The following is a 19,295-nucleotide window of genomic DNA, read 5'->3' as shown; positions in this document are numbered from 1 at the left end:
GGTTCATGATAACAAGCATAACAAATTTGACGGCTAATAATCTGAGATTTGCCTGTGTAAACGGGGTGATTAAAAAGTGAGCTTTGATTTAGATAATATTGATGTGTGAACATACTTTTAGGGTTTACACCGGAAGCTACTGTCATGAAAATAGCAAAACATGCACACTTATTCACTAATATATGCATACTTTTCCATATTAGCGTTTTTGACAACTAGTACGTATTTATTTATTGTCTTGATAGCATTGTCTAATGTAAACACGCTGTAAGCGAGTGGTAATTCGCCTACGAGAGAAAACCTCGAATATCTGAACAATCGAGACAATCGATTAAAACGTCTTGGGCTCGCCCGTCACTACTCTATTCCGCGCACACCTTTGGCTGTCAAACGAGAATTTTGCTTTTTATGCAAAAAAAAATCCAATTGGAAGTCGAAAATCGCCACCGAAAAACTACGAATTCTTAAAAATCAGTTATAAAAAAGTTGAAACAAATATGTACGAATTAAAAACACTTTTGCCGGAACATGATATAAAATTACCAGCTTGCATGTATCCGATGAAAGTGCTCAACGCTTCGTTGGCAGCCACTCCTGCAAAAGCTAACGCAAGCAGCGTAAGTGCAGATGTTTTAATTGAACGATTTTTTTAGTTTATTTGAGAATAAATTAAAAATTGTGCATTGTGTTAAAGGGTTTTTGTAATGGCAATTATTCTATCGCCACGTCCGCTATCAACTCCTGTGGGCCGAAGAAAAATGGGTGCGTGCTTGATTTGGACAGTTTAAGTGCACAAATTCAGACTTTACTCAAGGTTAATTTTCAAAATTATGTATAATTTAATTTTTATTTTAAGTATGTATATGCTGTGTTTCTGTTTAAACATCATTTTTAGAAACTAACTCAATAATTGTGTAAAGAACATGAATACGAACTCCGCCAAATGCATGTAAAAAATGCGGATGCCATTAAGATACATAAATGTAAAGCCTTCAATGTAAGTTCGTTTATTTAAAATTTTAATTTCAATTATCAGCGGACGTGGCGCTCCAAAAAACTAAACTATTGACGTTCTATCCTTAAACAAGCCTCTGAATACCTTAGTACTCGTAAACAAACCTCTTGCTGTGGTACATACTTATTTATATATGTATACAAGTGCTGCCGCAAACTAACTCCTAAAACCGCCTTCGCCTAGATGCCTCATAAAACTGTAGGTCCTTCCAATTATAAAAAAAATATCCGTTGCTCGACGAATAAAGAAAAAGTGTGATCTAAACACTTTTAGAGAAATGCGATATGCCTCTCTTGTATTATGGTTGTTAATGCATTTCGAATACAGTCTCTGATTAACTTTCCTTAACAGACATATACCTCACTACTTTATCAGTTGAAGCATATGCAAATTATTTTTAGTTTTATTTTCAAATACATATCGTCGATGTTTTTGCAAATCCGCCCATCGCCCAATTGCAAAACCGCTTATCTTACGGCACTCAAATTTTACAACAGCGGAAAAACGGTTTATTCCTTGAAGGCATTGCCTTGATAGGCGGTATTTTCTCTAGCTATTATTTTACAAGTTTGTTGTTTTAATAACGATTCAACGATTTTTATGCATAAATCTCGATGCCTGGAGTTTAGAGAGGGTTACCAAATCGCAGTTTTGTCACAACGGCGATTAAGGCGGTTTTGCAACTGGTCGATGGGTGGTTTTGCAAAAACATCGACGATATGTACATTCAACAGTTTCAACTTGACAGTATGTATGTATACATGTACAGTCCACGACAAAACGATAGCACTTCAACATTTTGATCAGTTTTGACTTTATCTTTGGTTTGTTTAATGTTTTTATTTTTCTTTAAAAGTATGTATGAACATGTAGCCCTTTATCTAACAAAGGACATACATATGTATGTACATATGCAAATCCAAATCTCAAACGTTGTCGAAAAATGATAAAAGTTCCAAAAATTTTGCATCCCATTTTCAAGCATTTTAATTACAAAGTATTTTTTTATATGTAAGAAAGCGCATAACACCTTAAGAAAAAAAATATCAAAAATGAATGCATAGAAATTCTAAATGCTTGGAACCGAGATGAAAAGTTTGTGGAATTTTATAATTTTTATACCAAGTTTGAAATTTGGATTTATATGGGTGTTGTTGGTTAAAAATGCATACATTATTCAAAAATTAATTAACCTTAAAAAAGCAAAAGAAAAGTAGTCAAAACTGTTCAAAACTTTGAGGTACGTGAATAACATTCACTAGTGGCTCCCCCGACTGTATCTGATATCTGTATGTATGTACAATAGAAATGTAAAAATGCATGGTCTATTTTAATCCAACGCATACGTCTTCTAATGGCATTCTGTTTGTCATCTGACATTTCTTAGTTGCTCAGAATTTTACCAATGTTTTAATAACTCGAGGATAGGTTGCATTTGGTGAAGAACAAAATATAATAGAAATGCAAAATATATACCCCGTACTAACATAATAAATCATACTAGGTATTCTCATTGATATTAATAACAAAATCCTTGCTTTTTTTATAGTCATCAAATGATGCCTCATCCGTTACCACTCGACAAGAAAAAGTTTTAAAGCAACTACAGGAATTAAAACAACAGATGGCCAGCATACGGGCCACTCTGGGTCTTTGTCAAAAGGGATCGGAGCACTCTGTGCAACAAAGTTTGCAGAATGGGGGCTTATTAGAGGTAGGAACAAATTTTTAATTATTGTGAGGCACATTCTTAATCAACATAAATAAAAAAACGTACAATATTTTTTCAGGAACCTCTACATGATATAGTCATTAATGGACATCCTAACTTCATACCTTATGCTTTGTTAGCGCTAAAGAATGCCTGGAAAGATCTCTTTACCATTGACGTGAAAACATTTAAGCACTCTACTATGCCAGATATTGGCAAAGAGGCTGCCGATTTTGAGAAGAAATTAGCACAAGTGAAGGTTGATCCATCAAAGCCAAAAGTGAATGTGTCGTTGATTTGGAAAAATTGTAATTAAGTGTTTAATAGTGCTCACCACTCATTTTAAGGACTAAATATCTTCCTTTTTAAGGTGAACATACTGAGATGATCAGCTCGCCCACCATGTATGTGCCCATCTACGGCGAAGTAAATATTGTTAGATATTTGGGTCGTGTTGGCCCACCTGCTTACCGCTATGAAGACTCGCCAAACTGCAATGAAATCGATGCTGTACTTGACATTTGCTACCAGCTATTACGTTGCACGAGCAAGAGTCGCGCTGCAATGCTGCGTGAACTTAACCTACGGTTGGATAAACAAAAATATTTTAGTGGCGATGAAATATCAATTGCAGATATTGGAGTACACAGTTCGCTGAAACGCTTGCCCGCCATAACAGCGAGGGACCTCACACCGACTTTAACCGAATGGCGAAAACGTGTACAACTTATAGCGCAATTGTAAAGAATAAAAACTATGCAGATTTACGGCTATATTATTAACGAAAACGAAGTGTAGTTTTGGTAAAAAAGTTGACTTTATTTGCAAATTAAAAATGCGCATTATGCATACATATGTATTTATGTATAAATTATTTTAGCTAAATCTATGACATATGTAGTAGCTTGACCTTAACTCACTGCTACTTTAAAATGTAAAATTTACATTCACTTGTAATTGCCAAGATCTGATCTTTATTATTTGCACTTAAATTTTTGCAATGCCTTTGTGAAATTTGAAATTTCACGTTCATTTCGCTGCTTTGCTCATAACTGGTAGCAAAATATTTAGAAACATAAAAGTGCTAGATTGAACTTTTATACATATATTTACTTCAGTCTGTTATTATTGTCACTTAATTATGTATAATATAATTTTTATTGACTTTAAAAGTTAGCATTAGCAGAATGCAATGCATTTACTAACACTCAAGTGCGGACTCGAAACTTCTAGGTTTGTTGTAATTTATTTAGCTTCCCAGAACACGTATTTAAGTCGGTTACCCTAGTTTGGGGAAGAAAGCGAAGCCAAGTGGAGTTGGTCTTCGAATACTTAAGTACTAGCCATCCAAGTCGCTGTTATGCGATTTCAATGAGACTACGATATTGAATTGAAGGAGCGCGGTGGGTGATCCCCGGGTGGATGCAGTCGAGTGCTTGCTCTGAGAGCACAGCAAAGGTGACACAGTCTAGAGTTAGAGGTATTACTTCCGTGGACAAAGTGTTAACCGACATAAACTTACTTTCATTTCGTGGAAAATTCTTGCCATTTGGCGCTTAAAGCCGCTCAATGAATGACTTATTATAGGCTTGTGTTGGCGCTCAGTGTTAAAATATAAGGTATCATATTGTCAATCTGCACTTGTCCAATTAAGCTAGAAAAAAATAATTCTTCCACAACATCCGATTCTAAGGCCGCTAATGGTAATAGAGTGAGAACCAGCGTACTAAAACGTTCCTCCGCTTGCATTTCATTACCTAATTGACTTGCGATATGTTTACGTAAGCTTGACAGTACATAAAGTTGTACGCGTCGCACAAAGTCTCTTACATTGCGTTCTCGATTTCTCGGTAGCATGTGCGGGTTAAAGAAAATAGCGAGGCGCAGCAGTGCGAATTCCATGTCATCCAAATCCAATGCGAGCGTATCTTGAATATACGAATGCAGACGAGAAATGTGTTCACTCAGCTTTCGTATCTTTTGCGGTTCGATTTTTTCAATCTCTGCCAGTTGTCGTACATTTGCCACCAGCGTGGTAATAATTGTGCTAACCGACAGGCTCCTCACTTGTGCTAATGCTATTGCCAACAAGCCGGGCCAGCTGGCTCGCAGCAATTTAATTTGAGAGCGTATGTCCAGTTGATCGAAAGCCATTATTTTACGCATCCAAAAGATGCTAAGGAAAATTATGCGTGAACCAGTTTCACAAATGTAATGAAGATTGAGATAAGCTGACACCAAAGTGGGAGCTTGAAGGTTAAAAGTGGCTTGAGCGTCCGACAACACTTCATTCTCGAAGACAGACTCGTTTATAACGAAATTCTTTATATTCCCAACTCCAAGTATCGCTTCAGCCAAATCGTATACATCCTCGGCGCCGCTGTCTGGAAGGTTTAGAAATATCTAGTTAAATTTGTAGACGGCAAAAACATATATACAATGCATATACAATACGAAAAGAGCCGATCCATGAATATGCGGGAGCCGAATGAAAGGTAATATTACTTTTTAGAATGGGGTTAAGTTACATGGAATTTTTTAAACTAACTTTACTACGAACCTTCGCCCATGTCTTCGTCTTCTATTTCGCTTTTGATGATTGGCGATCCATCGATGTTGCCACTTATGCTTGCACCGCCTGCGGCCAAGGACAAACGGTCCAATTGATTTTGAATGGGAATCAGCAATTGTAATGCTTTTTCAATAACACGTCTGTCCAATGACACCTGTATTTGTGCGACCGCTGTGGCAGGGCTGTGCATTGGGTCAATGTTAAGGTTCAAATTTTGGGTGTTATTATTATTGGCGTTTGTGGTTAGGTTTTGTAGGCACGTGGTGCTGCTATTGTCCAAAGATTCGTCATCATCTTCATCTTCATCGCCGATCTTTGCCAAATCCGGTGAATAGAAGAGCGACTGTGGTGGTTGAGTTTGCGCAGAAAGTTCTTTTTCTTGCTGAAAGTTTTTCGCATTTTGTATTACTAGAAAACAAAAATATTTATAATTAATGACTGATCTACAGCGATAAAAAAATTGTGTATTTATTTTGTACTTTGTCTCATATCAGCAAAAGTAAGGTGAAATGGTAAAGGTGGAACGGCTACATCAGCATTGTTTGCCATTGCTAAAAACGGAAATACTTTTCGTAAATTTTTTTTATATTTTATTTCGCAACAAATCTTACCCTGTCTCATTTCAGGCAATGCCAAATTAAATGGAAATATGGAAGAAGGCTTCGAGGTCGATGGTACTTCATTGTTATTGGCGGGTACACCGCTGTTTGCTAAGTTATGACTAAATAGCATATTTCCTCCACCGGTAGCAGAATTGTTGGCATTCAAAGCAGCTGCAGCTGCCGCAGCATTAACTGTTGAAGTAGAAGAGCCCGAAGAAGAGCTGCCGGCAAACTCCTTCTTATCAACAATCGGTTTTCGTTCATGTTGAACAGCTACGTTGAAGAAATGTTAAAACATACTATTTATTGCTGACCTCAATATAGACGAATAATGAATATGACTATGAGCGTGATTGAGCCAAGAACTTCTAGACGCACGTTGTGCGCTGCAGCGAAATCCTCTAGATAAGGGCTAATATGATTTTCACCAAAGTTTTTGGTAAATTATAAAATTAAATTGATGTAATTCTTAATTGATTGATGGGCTTTCATGGTGATATAGCCAACAAAAATTTAGGTTAATCTCGTTATGATGAAAGTTGGGTCTTCGTAATCGGAATGACCCATATCTATATCTGGCCAAGGGCTGTCAACACCACACAATCCCCAACAACAACAACCCAACTTAAAACCGAAATAAAATATTTATCATTATATAATCCTAACTTTGCAATTTTTTAATTAAACTTCGTTATTCAGGTTATTGCTCCTTTTTTCAATTTTGTGTTTGCTGCTGCATTGAAGTGTGGTAGTATACCAAAAAAATCGAGCGATTTAAGATCAAGTCCTATTCACAAAATCTCGTCCCGTATCCTATTTGTGTATACTACTATTTAGCAGAAAGCTTTAAAGGAATAAAATGTGTTGTCGAAATAAATGAAAAGTATGTACAATCACTTCGCATTCCGCTGGCTAAACATTTTTGTAGACGACAAAATTGACAGCGATTGCGATGATGTTTGGTTACTTCACAGTTCATCGAGCCTCGGCATTGATAACCCAACTGCTTGCGTATGGAACGCTTGAAGAAGCCCTTGCAACCTTCACATGATATAGCTCCATAATGGCGACCTAGTAGAAATTCATATTAACCTATTTTTCTAAAACATATAACACATATTATATTCATTATCTATGTTAACGTACCTGATGCGCGATCTCCACATACCAGACACGTCTCAATGCTCATATTGGCCGCAGTCGTGTTATTTGCTACACTGCCACTACTAGTACCATTGCCGCTTCCAGTAACGTGATGCACAATTGTAACTGCTGCTTTGTTATCTACGAATGTGGTGGAAAGTAAGAATCATAAACAGTAACATACAACATGGAAAACCTTACGCGTTTATACATACCTTCGGTTTTGAAACCATTTGCGCCCATATCGGACGTGATACATATACCAATGCAAACACTTCAGATGCTCTTATTTGTACGACCTTAGTTCTATCTTCTATTGTGTGACTTGAAGCCAAAGTTTACAATTAATATGCATAGTGCATTGATAGTCCAGCATGTACCTACGACTGATTATTTCCACTGGTTTAATTGTGTTCTTTTATGTTGCTTTCCGCTACATTGATGTTCTTGGGAGGTCGCTCAACTTCGGTTCACTCGAGGTCAATACGTCTCGAACACACTAATTTGGAAGCACATGGAAACTGATAACTGGTATTAATAAATATATTTAAGTAAGATACTAATCACTCATGCAGTGACAAAAAGCAAAAAATTATTATTCAAAGGCAGAATGCCTAAAATTGCTCAAAATCACAACTCCTACACCCCTTTTTCTTATCTTCTATTGCACTTGTCGTCGATTAGCATGGTTGCATTGAAAATTGAAACAAAAAAGTTCTTGTCGGCATTGCCAGAAGCGTTTGTTAAAAAAAAATTATAACTCAAGTAAATATAACCAAAGAACGTGCCCCTGTTGCGCACTTTCGCCACAATTATAACGAGTTGTCCCTTCTTGTTATCCACGTTCTTTGATATAACTTAAGTGCATAACAAATTCCTAGACTGCAATAGGTCTGTTCAGGATCTTGTGCACATTAGAGGTGGCAGATATTTGCCTACCTGTGACTTTGTCACGGTTACTCAAAAGTCAGGTGTAACTGCCGTGACAACTTCCAAAAAGTCACCGTGATTGCGCCTTCCATAATAACAGTAACAGTCGCAGTCACTGTTACGAAATGTGACTGATAAAGTAGCAGTCGCTATTACATATCGAAAAACTGCGACCAGTTATTTAAGATTAAAATCTGATTAATACTTTTTAATATTAGAATTTCACATTGTCGCTAACTAGTTACAGAATCTCCCCTCAGATATCTATATCTACATATCCCCTGTGTAGCGACCAAACACCCGTATGGGAGCGAACTAAAGTGAGAAGGCGTAGATCTTCGCGTGCGCTGGGTTTGGGCCCCGCCACGCTAAAACCCTGCCCAATAAAAAATACAAACACGTCTCTGAAGAGACCCTCTTTTTTCATGAGGACCATGGCAAACGTATAAAGGACTATGATTTGAGGGTATGCATCTGGAACAATCGGGCCCTTAATGGGGAAACTGCCTCTGCTCGGCTGATTGATGTCCTCGTGAAGACAATGGCCGACGTCACCGCCATCCAAGAATTGCAATGGACTGGGCACGGTGAGGAAAGCCTGGGGCCTTGCGTTATATACTATAGCTGCAATGTAAAGAAGTGCGAAGTCGGTGTTTGATTTGTGGCGAGAGAGGGCCTCCGTCGCCAAGTATTGTCGTTCATCTTGGTGGACGAACGTCTGGCCACAATTCGCATAAAAGCGAGATTCTTCAATAACTCGCTGACTTGCGCCCACGCCCCGGCGGAAGAGAAGGACGAAGTGTCCAAGGATAGCTTCTATGAGAGCTTGGGGAGCACATACGAGCGCTGCCCCCACCGTGATATCAAAATCGTGCTTGGTGACTTCTATGACAGGGTGGGCAAGGAAGGGATCTTTGGAACCACTGTGAGACATCGTAGTATGCAGTACTAGGTTCAAGCAAAAAAATATCCATCAAGCTCCGTAGCTGCCTCCACGACGGATGTCCAGAAAGTTCTTAAATTATTTAGGAAAGACTTTTCTACCAAACTGAATCGCAGCAGCACTGAAAGCTGTGGAGAAGACGAACCGGAGCCCCCGTCAATGATGACGGAGTCGATATTCCACCACCTAGTTATGACGAGGTAACAGCAATTACGCGGCTGAAAAACAACAAAGCTACTGGAGCTGACAGCCTGCCCGCTGAGCTATTCAAGTACAGTGGCGAAGAGTTGATGAAGTGCATGTAATGCATCAACTCTTATGCAGAATATGATCAGATGCCAGCATTCCCGACGACTGAAATTTAAGTGGGCTCTTCCCAATCCAGAAGAAAAGCGACCCCGCCATTCGCGCCAACTACCGCGGGATCAGCCTTCTATTTCGCATTGGATACAAAGTCTTATCGAGCATATTGTGTGAAAGACCGAGGCCCCACGTCAACGAACTGACTGGACCTTATCAGTGTGGCTTTAGGCCTGGTAAATCCACCCTAGACCAGGTATTCACGATTCGCCAAATCTGAGAAAAGACCCGTGAAAAAAAATTGACACTCATCATCTAGTTTTCGACTTCAAAGCCACTTTGGGTAGCACTAAAAGGAGTTGTCTATACGCCGCGATGTCTGAATTTGGTATCTCCGCGAAACTGATACGGCTGTGTAAACCGACGTTGAGAAAGTTCACGAGCTCCGGCAGAATTGGGAAAGACCTCTCCGAGCCATTTGCTACCAAACGTGGTTTCAGACAAGGCGACTTCCTTTCATGTGCTTTCTTTAATATGATGTTGGAGAAGATAATAAGAGCTGCAGAACTGAACCGCTCAGGAACAATTTTTTACAAAAGTGTGTAATTGCTGGCGTACGCCGATGACATCGACATCATCGGTCTGTTCTGCCTTTTCCAAGTTGGATAAGTAAGCAAGGCGATTGGGTCTGGTGGTAAACAAGGGCAAGAAGAAGTATCTCCTGTCACCAAACAAACATTCAGCACACTGCCACCTTGGCACCCACGTCACTGTTGAAAGTTTTAGTTCCGAGAAAGTAGGCAATTTCGTTTACATGGGAACCAGCATTACCACCGATAATAATGTCAGCATCGAGATCCAATGCAGAATCACTCTTACCAACAAGTGTTACTTTGGACTGAGTAGGCAATTCAGAAGTAAAATCCTCGCTCGACGTGCGAAAACCCCACTCTATAAAAGTCATCATGCCAGTCTTGGTATATGGCGCAGAAGCTTGAACAATGACAACATCCGTTGGGGCGGCAAGGACGCAAAGAAGGCCAGAAGACTGAAAAAGTGGCCAAACACCAATCTCATTTAAAATTTTAAAACAATAAACTTATTTAATCTAAATACTACATTTTTACCGTGAAGCATGAAAAAACAAAATATTATGAAATTTGAAACATTTTATTATGTTCATAACAAATTCAGAATCTATAAAAAATGAAAAAGCGTTAATTATGAAAAAATTTTATCAAATTACATATTAGTTAATTCTAAAACTACAGATCTAGCCATGATACAATAATTTTTAGAAGGTAGTTTCGCTTCTTCCTCTTATACGCCATGTTAGCCATCTGACAGAAAACGTGTTTTGTAGTTTTTGTTGTACCAACTTTAAAAAAAAAACCAGCTTTTAACATTGGAAAAATAAAACAAAGGAAAGCCAAACATATGTATACATACAGAGGTATAAAATTTTCTAATATTTTTTAAAAATTTTCTTAAAAAAAAAATTATGAAAAAATTAACTGCTGCTTCCGTGGATATTGCAACACACGCAATGGATGGTGTAGGATACAGCTATGTATAAGAGCCACCGCGTACCACAGACTTTATCGGCCGCCTATTTAAATAGCAGGGCTCGCTTAAATATGTACATGAAGATGTATGGAGGTGCGCACCCTACACCAACTTAACCGCGGTGTCGATTAAATCCGGGGTGTGCGATGGATCTAAAACATTTTAAACAAGAAATATTACCGTCACATTTTCGTTTTTATGATTTTTATTCATGTGATTAGCAGTGGCAAGAATGTATGTTTTAATTACGTATATGTATGTATGTATATTGAAAATGAAATGATCAGTTATGAAATATATAAATCTTTACATGTTCTGTTAAAAATATCTAAAATAACAAGCGAAAATCCCCAAGTTCTATATCGTAGCAGTGGCCACATTGCGTGTTTTTCACAGACACGGTTTATGTAAAAAAATTTGAAGTGAAACTACCTTCTAAAAATTATTATATCATAGATCTAGCTCTTGAATTTGTTTAAATTATCAATAAGTCTCAGAAAAAGTACTGTAACAAAATATGTTGGCATTTATTTTTTCTTTTAAACACGTTTGCATTAATAAAAATTACATATTTAAGCAAAGTACACTATTCCGATTATCACCAGGCTAGCCACCGCTGTATAAAAATAAAAATATTACGAGCTATTCTATAGCCAAATATTTCTAAGTACATTAATAAAAATCGGCGGATATTTTGCGCTTTTTGTAATAATTGTTAAATTTTCAAGACACGGCGTATGAATCACCTTCCTTTCCGGTCATATTTCATAAAAATAAATAGGGCTAGGAATCTCATGCAAATGCATGTTTTTATTGGACATTTTCAAATGGAAATTATTAGGTTATCTTTAAGCTAAGTGTACACGGTAGACAAATATCGGTAGAGTTTTAATGAAATAAAAATCTGCTCTCTCAATTAAGTTAACACGGTAGAGCAACTCTAGGAGATATTCACTCTGCTAGAATCAAAATAGAGAAATCTCAGCTTTTCCCTGTCACGTACTCTACAAGCTGTGTACACGGTAGACCATGGGTGCAGGCAGAACGAAAATCAGGGGGGCCCCCTATAAAAAAAAATTCAAAACCAATAACTTACTTGCTAAGAAATTGTTTATTATAGCTTAAAATTATTGTAACCAATAGAGGTACATATGTTGTACAAAAACACATAAACAGATGTTCACAATAGTCGATATAAAACTGATCGTCGATTTGAATAGTTATCTTTTTACTGATCAAGTTTATTCTACGAGGAGGATGCATCGAAAACCTAACTCCGTCAGTGTGAGACTTTAACCCAAACCGTCAAGTACCGTTCCCCTCCCGGTACCTCCGTCAAGGATTTCGTCGGGATTATAATACTGTGTGACTGCTAAAGTTATAGACCTATTGAAGCCCAAAAATATGCATACATGGAATTTTGAATACCCCCTCAAATCTGGACTTAAGGTCTAAAAACGCGCTTTTCATAGGTTGAGCCATATATTTGTTCGTACCTTAATTTCTGTTTTTCCGATGAAAAACATTTAGGGCCGGTTGTTCAATGTCTGATTAGCATTAATCGGAGGTAGAAGCTCCGGTTAAATACAACGACTTATTTATCGATCAAATGTTATATGCATGATGTCGAAAACGTCGATAATGATGTTTAACCGGCAAGTAGTGATAACCAGACATTGAACAACCGGCCCTTACAGTGCGTACACGGTAACCGCAACCCTCAATACGTGATATTCCTTGATTAATGCAAGTCTCTAAAGCAAAACATTGTAACCTTTATAAAAGCAACTTCAAAACAATTTAACCTCAATGCCTACAACGTTCTTTGTTTGGGCATGCCACACATGATTCAATAATTTAAGGTTTGCTCATTAAGGGAATTAGAATTCTGGAAAAAAGTGTTGTTTCCGTTAAACTGATGTACACTCTAAAAAATTTTTGTTTAAATTTGCGCATATTAAGATAGGTAACCAGTTTCCTCTCTTAATGAATGCAAATTTAAACACTGCTAGCTTACTTTTACTCATCATATGTGTGGCGTAGAACAAATTTCAAATTTGTTTTTTGAGTTTTAAACATTTATTGTTCACATTTTCACAGTTTACACATAAAATGTTTAAAATTTCCTCTAAAAAATGTTCGTTTAAATTTACGCATATAAAGAGAGGTAACCAGTTTCCTCTCCTAGAGTGTGCAAAATTAAACAATGTCTGTTTACTTTTACATATCAAATTTGTCACGTAGCGCACACAAGGGGTGGGTTTTGGGGCTAAATTTATTATGATATAAGAAATTTTGAAAGAAAAAATTTTCTTTTCCATTTCTTGTGCGTCATTTTGTAAGAATTTGTAATTTTTTCTTGAGAGCTCTTTAAAGTTTAACTGCGAATGAAAACATTGTCCTAAAAATATGCAATGCATACTCACTTACTGTTGCTTTTTACACTTTACAGCCTATAAAAGTTTACCACTAATATGTACTTAATAAGCATTCGAAGATTTAATTTGCTAACTTCGAATTCCTTCCACCAATATGAGCTACGTGATAAAAATACAATTTCAGTTAAATTTTCGTTATTCGAATTATTAAAAAATGAGAAACCAGAAATCGACGAAAATTAATAAAAAAGTGTAAAAATTTCGTGAAATTATTTAATTTATTTATATTAAAATTCTTTTGTAAAATTTTGTATTACTTTTGAAAAATGAGTGCATCTTTAACCGTTAATTTTTTCATGATTTAATGATCGGATCTAAACCAAATTACGAGACGACCCTTAAGGTACCATCTTTCCGGTAAAAAAAATAATTATTGGAATCGGTTCACGCGGTGCAAAGTTATACGGTGGAATAAATAAAAGAAGTAAAAATACTCCGAAGAATTGATAACCTGCCCTTTTTTGAAGCCGGTTGAAAATGTCTGAGTTCTTTGTAAATTTTATGTAAATAAAATGCAATTTATGAAACTTTAAAAAGTTTATTTATTTATTTCATACTGTACATAAAACTTGCATAAATGTATTTTAAAGAGCGAATTTTCAGTATTTTCTGACGATATATATTTAGAAGTATAAATCCTTTCCCCCCAAAAATATATTCCTGCGTGCGCCCCTGGCACTTAGTATTTATTATTTGTAAAAAATATATTTTTACTTTCAAAATGTTTGTAATTTTAAAAATTTCATGTGTATATTTTAAACAACTCATGCTCAAAATCAAATCTTGAACATCTTGTGCGTATACTTGAACAGATTCTGGTTGAAAAATAAACACTTTTCAGTAGTAGTTTTACATGCACTTTTTAGAGTGTATGATTTGTTTAAAATAAACAATGAAAGCCAAAGTAAAGATAAACAAAATATAGAAGCTGGACTTGAGAAACGGCAAACGTTAAAACAATGCGAGTACCCAAAAAGGATTTACACAAGCGGTTTTGTTTAAAGAGAAAGTAAAATGTTTCCCTATCTGTCCAATTTGTGAAAGCTAAAGTCCGCCAACCAACTGAATCTTTTGTAGCCAGACAAGACATACATTGCTGATGGGTCTAGACCATGCCTCGCTTGAGCAAATGCATCTGGGACGCACAAAGTTTTTCTTATTCTTCTTATTATTGGCCGAGTCCAAAACAGTACGCAAGCCGTTTCTCTGCTGTGCAAACTGACGCTTATTTGGAAATACCCAGCGAAGCCAAGTCCTTATCTACTTGGTCCTTCCATCGCAGTAGGCCTTCCTGTTCCACCATCGCGGCCCGCGTTCAATACTTTTAGAACAGACGTAACCCTTATTTGTAACAATAATGTCGATGTCGTCGGCATACGCCAGCAATTTTACGCTCTTGTAAAGTTTTGTGCTAGAGCGGTTCAGTTCTGCGACCATTGATCGGACTTAAAAAATTCTGTGTGGTAGATTCTGGAAAAAAGGTGGTAGATTTCAAACAACTGTGGCAGATCTCGGGTTTTGGATCAAACTTTGTACAAAAATTAAAAAAAATTCTGCAAGGTTTCACTGAAATTGCAAACATTTTAATTAGAATCTAAAAAGAAATTAGTTTTAGTGTAAAAAAGTGCAAGATTGAAGTTGCTAAAAATTGCGTTGAGTTTCGGCAATTTTTTTCCTTGACAGTGTAAAGCAGTTCCTTCCATATCAAGATATTTTTCGAACATATTTTGAAAGATTTCTGCAACCTTGCGGAGTGCTGCCAGCTTTTCTTTTCAACACATCACGATGCAGCGAACAAGTGTGGCACGTTTCAGAAACCGCTACTTGGGCCTTACCGAGGCAAGTATTATTTTTGAAGTGAAACTTCTTATACGAGTTTGAGATGGTAGTCATAAAATCTGTATCGTTCGTTCGATTTTCAAAAATGCGTTGTCAAATGAAAGTGCTTGACCTGTAGATGTGTAACATGATTTTAGTTTTTTAAAGGGTTGCCATATATACGAAAATCAAATTCAAATTATTTATAAAAATAAATAAAGTATCCCAATATGGGTACCAAAAGAAATAGTTTTGAATAAAGATGAAGATGAAGATGAATGATAAGGATGAAGATAAAGATAAGTAGACTGTTATGATCGACCTGTAATTCTCGCAGGCCAAATCTGATCAGCTGAAAATTTTTTTTAAAGAAAAATTTTCACTGGAAATGGTGAATGGTAGAAATGGTCCAACAACCAAAAGAGCGGCTACCATTGATGCGGTTTTTTCCAGAAATATTAATAATATTGAAATAAAACATTTCATATTTTATTTTAGCTACCACAATCTACTAGTTAATATTGTAGATATGGATGTTTTCTCAGGCACAAATAATAATTAAAATTTGCAGTTGGTTATAAAAAATAAAAAGTTAAAGGTCGTTAAACAAATTTTTTAATAAATATGTTTGTTGTATATTAGAAAATATGTACATGTGTATGTATGTATATCGCACATTTCTTTCTTTCTGGCATTTCCTCTATTAAGTTTCACTTCTTCCGCGCGTAGGGACTACACGCACTGAGTTTTTTTTCATTGGGCAGGGTTTTAACGTGGCGGGACTCAAACCCAGCGCCCGCGGATTTTTACGCCTTCCCACTTTAGCTTGCTCCCAAACGAGTGTTCGGTCGCTACCGAGAGGATTCATGGCTATAAATATCCGCACGTAGTGAGCTTCGATTTGAACCGTAAGCACACGAATCACTTCTGACCACTCCCAGGTGAATGACAGCCAAAAGCTTTGCAGTACTGGCAAATGTACAGAACAAAGTGGTCAAAGGCGAATATCTCAACTAAACCCTGATGTATTTTTTAAATTCATAGATCTACATACATACCTGTATAGTAAACCAAATAAAAAATGTAAAAAAAAGATAAGATAAGATAAACTAATAATTTATAATCGTTGCTTTGCAGCGAAATATCTTCCGCCTATATCGCCGTTGTGGCAAAAATGATATTTGGTATGCCTGAATTTCAGGCATCGAGATTTATACATAAAATTCGTTAAATCGTTATGTAAACAGCAGATTTGTAAAGTAATAGCTAGACAAAATACGGCCTATCAAGGCAATGCCTTCAAAGAATAAACCGTTTTTCGCTCTCCTGTAAAATTTGAGTGGTGGTAAGATAGGCGGTTTTGCAATTGGACGATGGACGGTTTTATAAAAACATCGACGATATGTATATATAAATATGAGGGCGTATTGAACATTAATTTAACTTATTTTTTTTTGTTTTGTCACACCGTGTTAAAAACAAAAAATGCATTAAGGGCCGTTAACTTATCTATTTTAAAGTATAGTTAAATCATTAGTTAAACCTAACTACAGAAAATTCTGTGTAATTTTTCTGCAGTTAAGTTTAACGAATGATTTAACTATGATTTAAAATAGATATATTAGCAGCCTCTAATATGCTGCTAGAAATTTACGTGCCCTATGTGTTTTCCGCCGTTTGCTGTAATTACTTAAGACGTAGACGTAGAGGGTGTTTAATTCCTGTTACCTCCTCGTGGTAGGCCCTGGATACTGCAAGTATGGCAATTAGGAGGCAAATAAAAGGTTAAATTTTGAAAGAATTCTTAAAATCCGTTTATCAATTATGTCAAATGAAATGAATTTTTTAAAACACTTTGACATGCACGCCAAAACTTAAAGTTTTAAAACTAAATTCTTTAAATAATATAAATTTAATAATAAAATTGATAGCCTTAGTTGATAGATAGGCAACCCTACTCAAATACATGTTAGTCATATAAATATGTATGTAATACTTCTATATTGGCAGTAATAACACTGGCTACACACGTCGAACATGTGCGCGCCATTAATCGCCATTTTGGATCCGCCATTTTGAATTTTGAAAAACTGAGTTCAGATTCCTAATTAGCAACCCCTGAAACCCCCTGATAACAAGTTCCAACCCATGACAACGCGTAAATCGTTCAATAGCAACGTTTCAATTTTATTAGTCTCTTTTCGAGAGCATATTTTCGGGCATTAGGCCCATTCTAACTACCCAAGACAGGTATGTAATTAAGGGAATGTTCCCCAATAATACCAGAGTAATTACATATATGCAAAAAACACATTTTTACCTGAAATTTAACATGTCAAGAAAATAAAAAAATTGAGAACATCAGCGTTTTTATAAAAAACCGACCAGCGCGACCTCTAAAAAAACTTTTTTTCAAAATAAATAAAAATACGTTTCTCTTTTTTTATCACAAATAACAATAATTTGAGGTAGCGTTTATGAATTTCCAAAAAAAAATTTTTTTGAACCACTCTAATGCACATACATATACATATAGTAATTTAGCCTCATTTATCAAAAATTCAATAACGCACATGGCTTGGCTGCACTTATCCGCCGATGTGCACACTGCAAGCATCAACACAAAATGAGGTTGTTGTTTTTGTTTCCAATGCGATGCTCGCAACAAACCACGCTACAAACAACGAGAATGCTCGCTGAAAATCAAAATTTTTTGATTTTTCGCGAGCATGCTCGTGAACCGCCCTACAAACGACGAACATGCACCACAAGCCGAGCTATCTTCTCAATGTGTAAGCATTCGGAAATCAAAACGAGACAGTCTAGTACAGTTTTTGTGTATGCGTTGTGTGTGAATTGTGTACGTGTTTATTTATATATCTTTACTGTGATGTTTTCGGACGGTACTAGCTGTTACTGCCTATATAGAAGTATTACATACATATATGATGTTAGTGTCAAAGCTTGTTCAAACACCTTCCGTTTGACACCAATATTGGGATAATAAATAAGCTTACAGTTTTTTAATGAACGTAATTGTAACTTTTTAGAAAGGTGGCAACCCAACTCCAAAATATTTTTTCTTAATCTCTTCAAACAGGTTCTGTTTTACTATAGAAATTGAAGTATGCTGTGAAGTCTTTGAATAATTTGAAATTTTCATATTTCTGACAACTCTTTTTTTAATTTTTTTCCAGAAACTTTCTACAGAAAATACCAAGTAGAATGGGAGAAAATAAAACCGAGAGCCGCAGGTCTATGCAACTAGCGCTCCTTATTTATTGTAAGTCAGTGATTGATCACTTTCTTTCTATATAATAATAATAATAATAATAAAAAAAATCCACTGAATTGTTAATACGTTTAAAGCTGTTAAAACTTCAAAAAATCCAAAATACGCGTCTTATCGGATTTTTTATAATATTGATAACTTGGATAATAAGCTATACCATACAAATATTTTTTTGATTTTTTTCACGACTAAATAGTCAAGCAACAATTTTGACCACTTTTACGGTCTTCTGTCCCAATGTGCGACGCCATTTTTTTTTTTTAATTTTGTAATTTTCGTGGATTTACAGACACATTTAGATGTTGATGTTTTAAGTCCACCCTGTAGAAAAATAAACGGTCAATATATATTGAAGTTAGAGTATTTAACTGCATAGAAGAAAATATTGAAGGTAAAACATTGTTAATAGCAACAATCAAATGTCAAACTGTGGCAAAGTACTGGTGACGCATGTTGGCGATGAACTTTGAATATTAAAAAATGTTGCCTAATTGCTTTGTCAAGGCCTCAGATATATTTATATACACATGTATGTAAGTACGTATGTACAAGTACATATGTACTTACACGTATACAGGTATGCATAGACATTTGGGCAACATCTGATAGATATTGCATGCAAATTTTGCCTATAAATGTACGTTTGTAAGTAAATCTATCTACATACATACATACATATGTATGTACATATGTGTCTTTCATTTGCAGACAAAATGCTGCTTGTTTGATTGTACAATTGACATTGAAATTACATGCCAACAGTTAAAGTTCGCATCATTGGCTATTTACTGCACGTGCAACAAACGAGTTCACCAATTCCAGCTCCTCCAACTCCATGCTTCAATTATGAAAATTTTAAAAAATTCTACAGTTATGAATTTTTTCATGATTGCATTAATGACCGAAGAATTTTATACCCTTTACATTAGCCCAAATGGAATTGCTTACGCATTAGTTTTTTTTTT

At 36.0% G+C, this 19,295-nt stretch overlaps 2 protein-coding genes across 7 annotated transcripts; one reads left to right on the top strand and one right to left on the bottom strand.

Annotated features, from left to right (window-relative positions):
- Positions 1–327: 327 nt before the first annotated feature.
- Positions 328–3,585, top strand: LOC118739115 (probable aminoacyl tRNA synthase complex-interacting multifunctional protein 2). Of its 2 annotated transcripts, XM_036470264.1 has the most exons (5): positions 328–617; positions 695–814; positions 2,565–2,729; positions 2,806–3,034; positions 3,097–3,585. In XM_036470264.1, exons 1-5 carry the CDS (start codon positions 498–500, stop codon positions 3,468–3,470), a joined length of 1,008 nt encoding a protein of 335 aa, XP_036326157.1. In that variant the 5' UTR covers positions 328–497; the 3' UTR covers positions 3,471–3,585. The 2 variants fall into 2 exon arrangements, with proteins under 2 accessions (XP_036326157.1, XP_036326158.1); XM_036470265.1 differs by lacking the exon at positions 695–814 and having other exon boundaries at positions 332–617.
- Positions 3,586–3,831: 246 nt separating this feature from the next.
- On the bottom strand, positions 3,832–7,746 carry LOC118739114 (nuclear hormone receptor HR78). Of its 5 annotated transcripts, XR_004992982.1 has the most exons (9): positions 7,428–7,745; positions 7,259–7,367; positions 7,047–7,184; positions 6,792–6,971; positions 5,910–6,173; positions 5,778–5,849; positions 5,287–5,706; positions 4,249–5,110; positions 3,832–4,194 (listed from the first exon to the last, which is right to left on the bottom strand). XR_004992982.1 is itself a non-coding variant. In XM_036470261.1 (8 exons), the coding sequence occupies exons 2-8, from the start codon at positions 7,284–7,286 to the stop codon at positions 4,308–4,310; spliced, it is 1,905 nt and encodes a 634-aa protein (XP_036326154.1). In that variant the 5' UTR covers positions 7,287–7,367; positions 7,424–7,746; the 3' UTR covers positions 3,832–4,307. The 5 variants fall into 5 exon arrangements, 4 of the variants coding, with proteins under 4 accessions (XP_036326154.1, XP_036326155.1, XP_036326156.1 ...); XM_036470261.1 differs by having other exon boundaries at positions 3,832–5,110; positions 7,424–7,746; XM_036470262.1 differs by having other exon boundaries at positions 3,832–5,110; positions 7,259–7,356; positions 7,424–7,746.
- Between the last annotated feature and the right edge of the window lie 11,549 nt (positions 7,747–19,295).

The sequence above is a fragment of the Rhagoletis pomonella genome, unplaced genomic scaffold (genome assembly GCF_013731165.1).
Source record: "Rhagoletis pomonella isolate Grant_MI unplaced genomic scaffold, Rhpom_1.0 Rhpom_scaffold_00005, whole genome shotgun sequence".
In the NCBI taxonomy this organism is placed as follows: domain Eukaryota; kingdom Metazoa; phylum Arthropoda; class Insecta; order Diptera; family Tephritidae; genus Rhagoletis; species Rhagoletis pomonella.
The sequence above is the reverse complement of the archived record's forward strand: the minus strand, read 5'-3'. Positions and strand labels throughout refer to the sequence as shown.

Coding starts and splice junctions, on each gene's coding strand:
- LOC118739115 (XM_036470264.1), top strand. CDS start 498: ATGTACGAATTAAAAACACTTTTGCCGGAACATGATATAAAATTACCA. Junction 618..694: donor CAAAAGCTAACGCAAGCAGC/GTAAGTGCAGAT, acceptor ATTGTGTTAAAG/GGTTTTTGTAATGGCAATTA. Junction 2,730..2,805: donor AGAATGGGGGCTTATTAGAG/GTAGGAACAAAT, acceptor ATATTTTTTCAG/GAACCTCTACATGATATAGT.
- LOC118739114 (XM_036470261.1), bottom strand. CDS start 7,286: ATGGGCGCAAATGGTTTCAAAACCGAAG. Junction 7,185..7,258: donor AAATGGTTTCAAAACCGAAG/GTATGTATAAAC, acceptor CCACATTCGTAG/ATAACAAAGCAGCAGTTACA. Junction 5,850..5,909: donor ATTGCCTGAAATGAGACAGG/GTAAGATTTGTT, acceptor TTCCGTTTTTAG/CAATGGCAAACAATGCTGAT.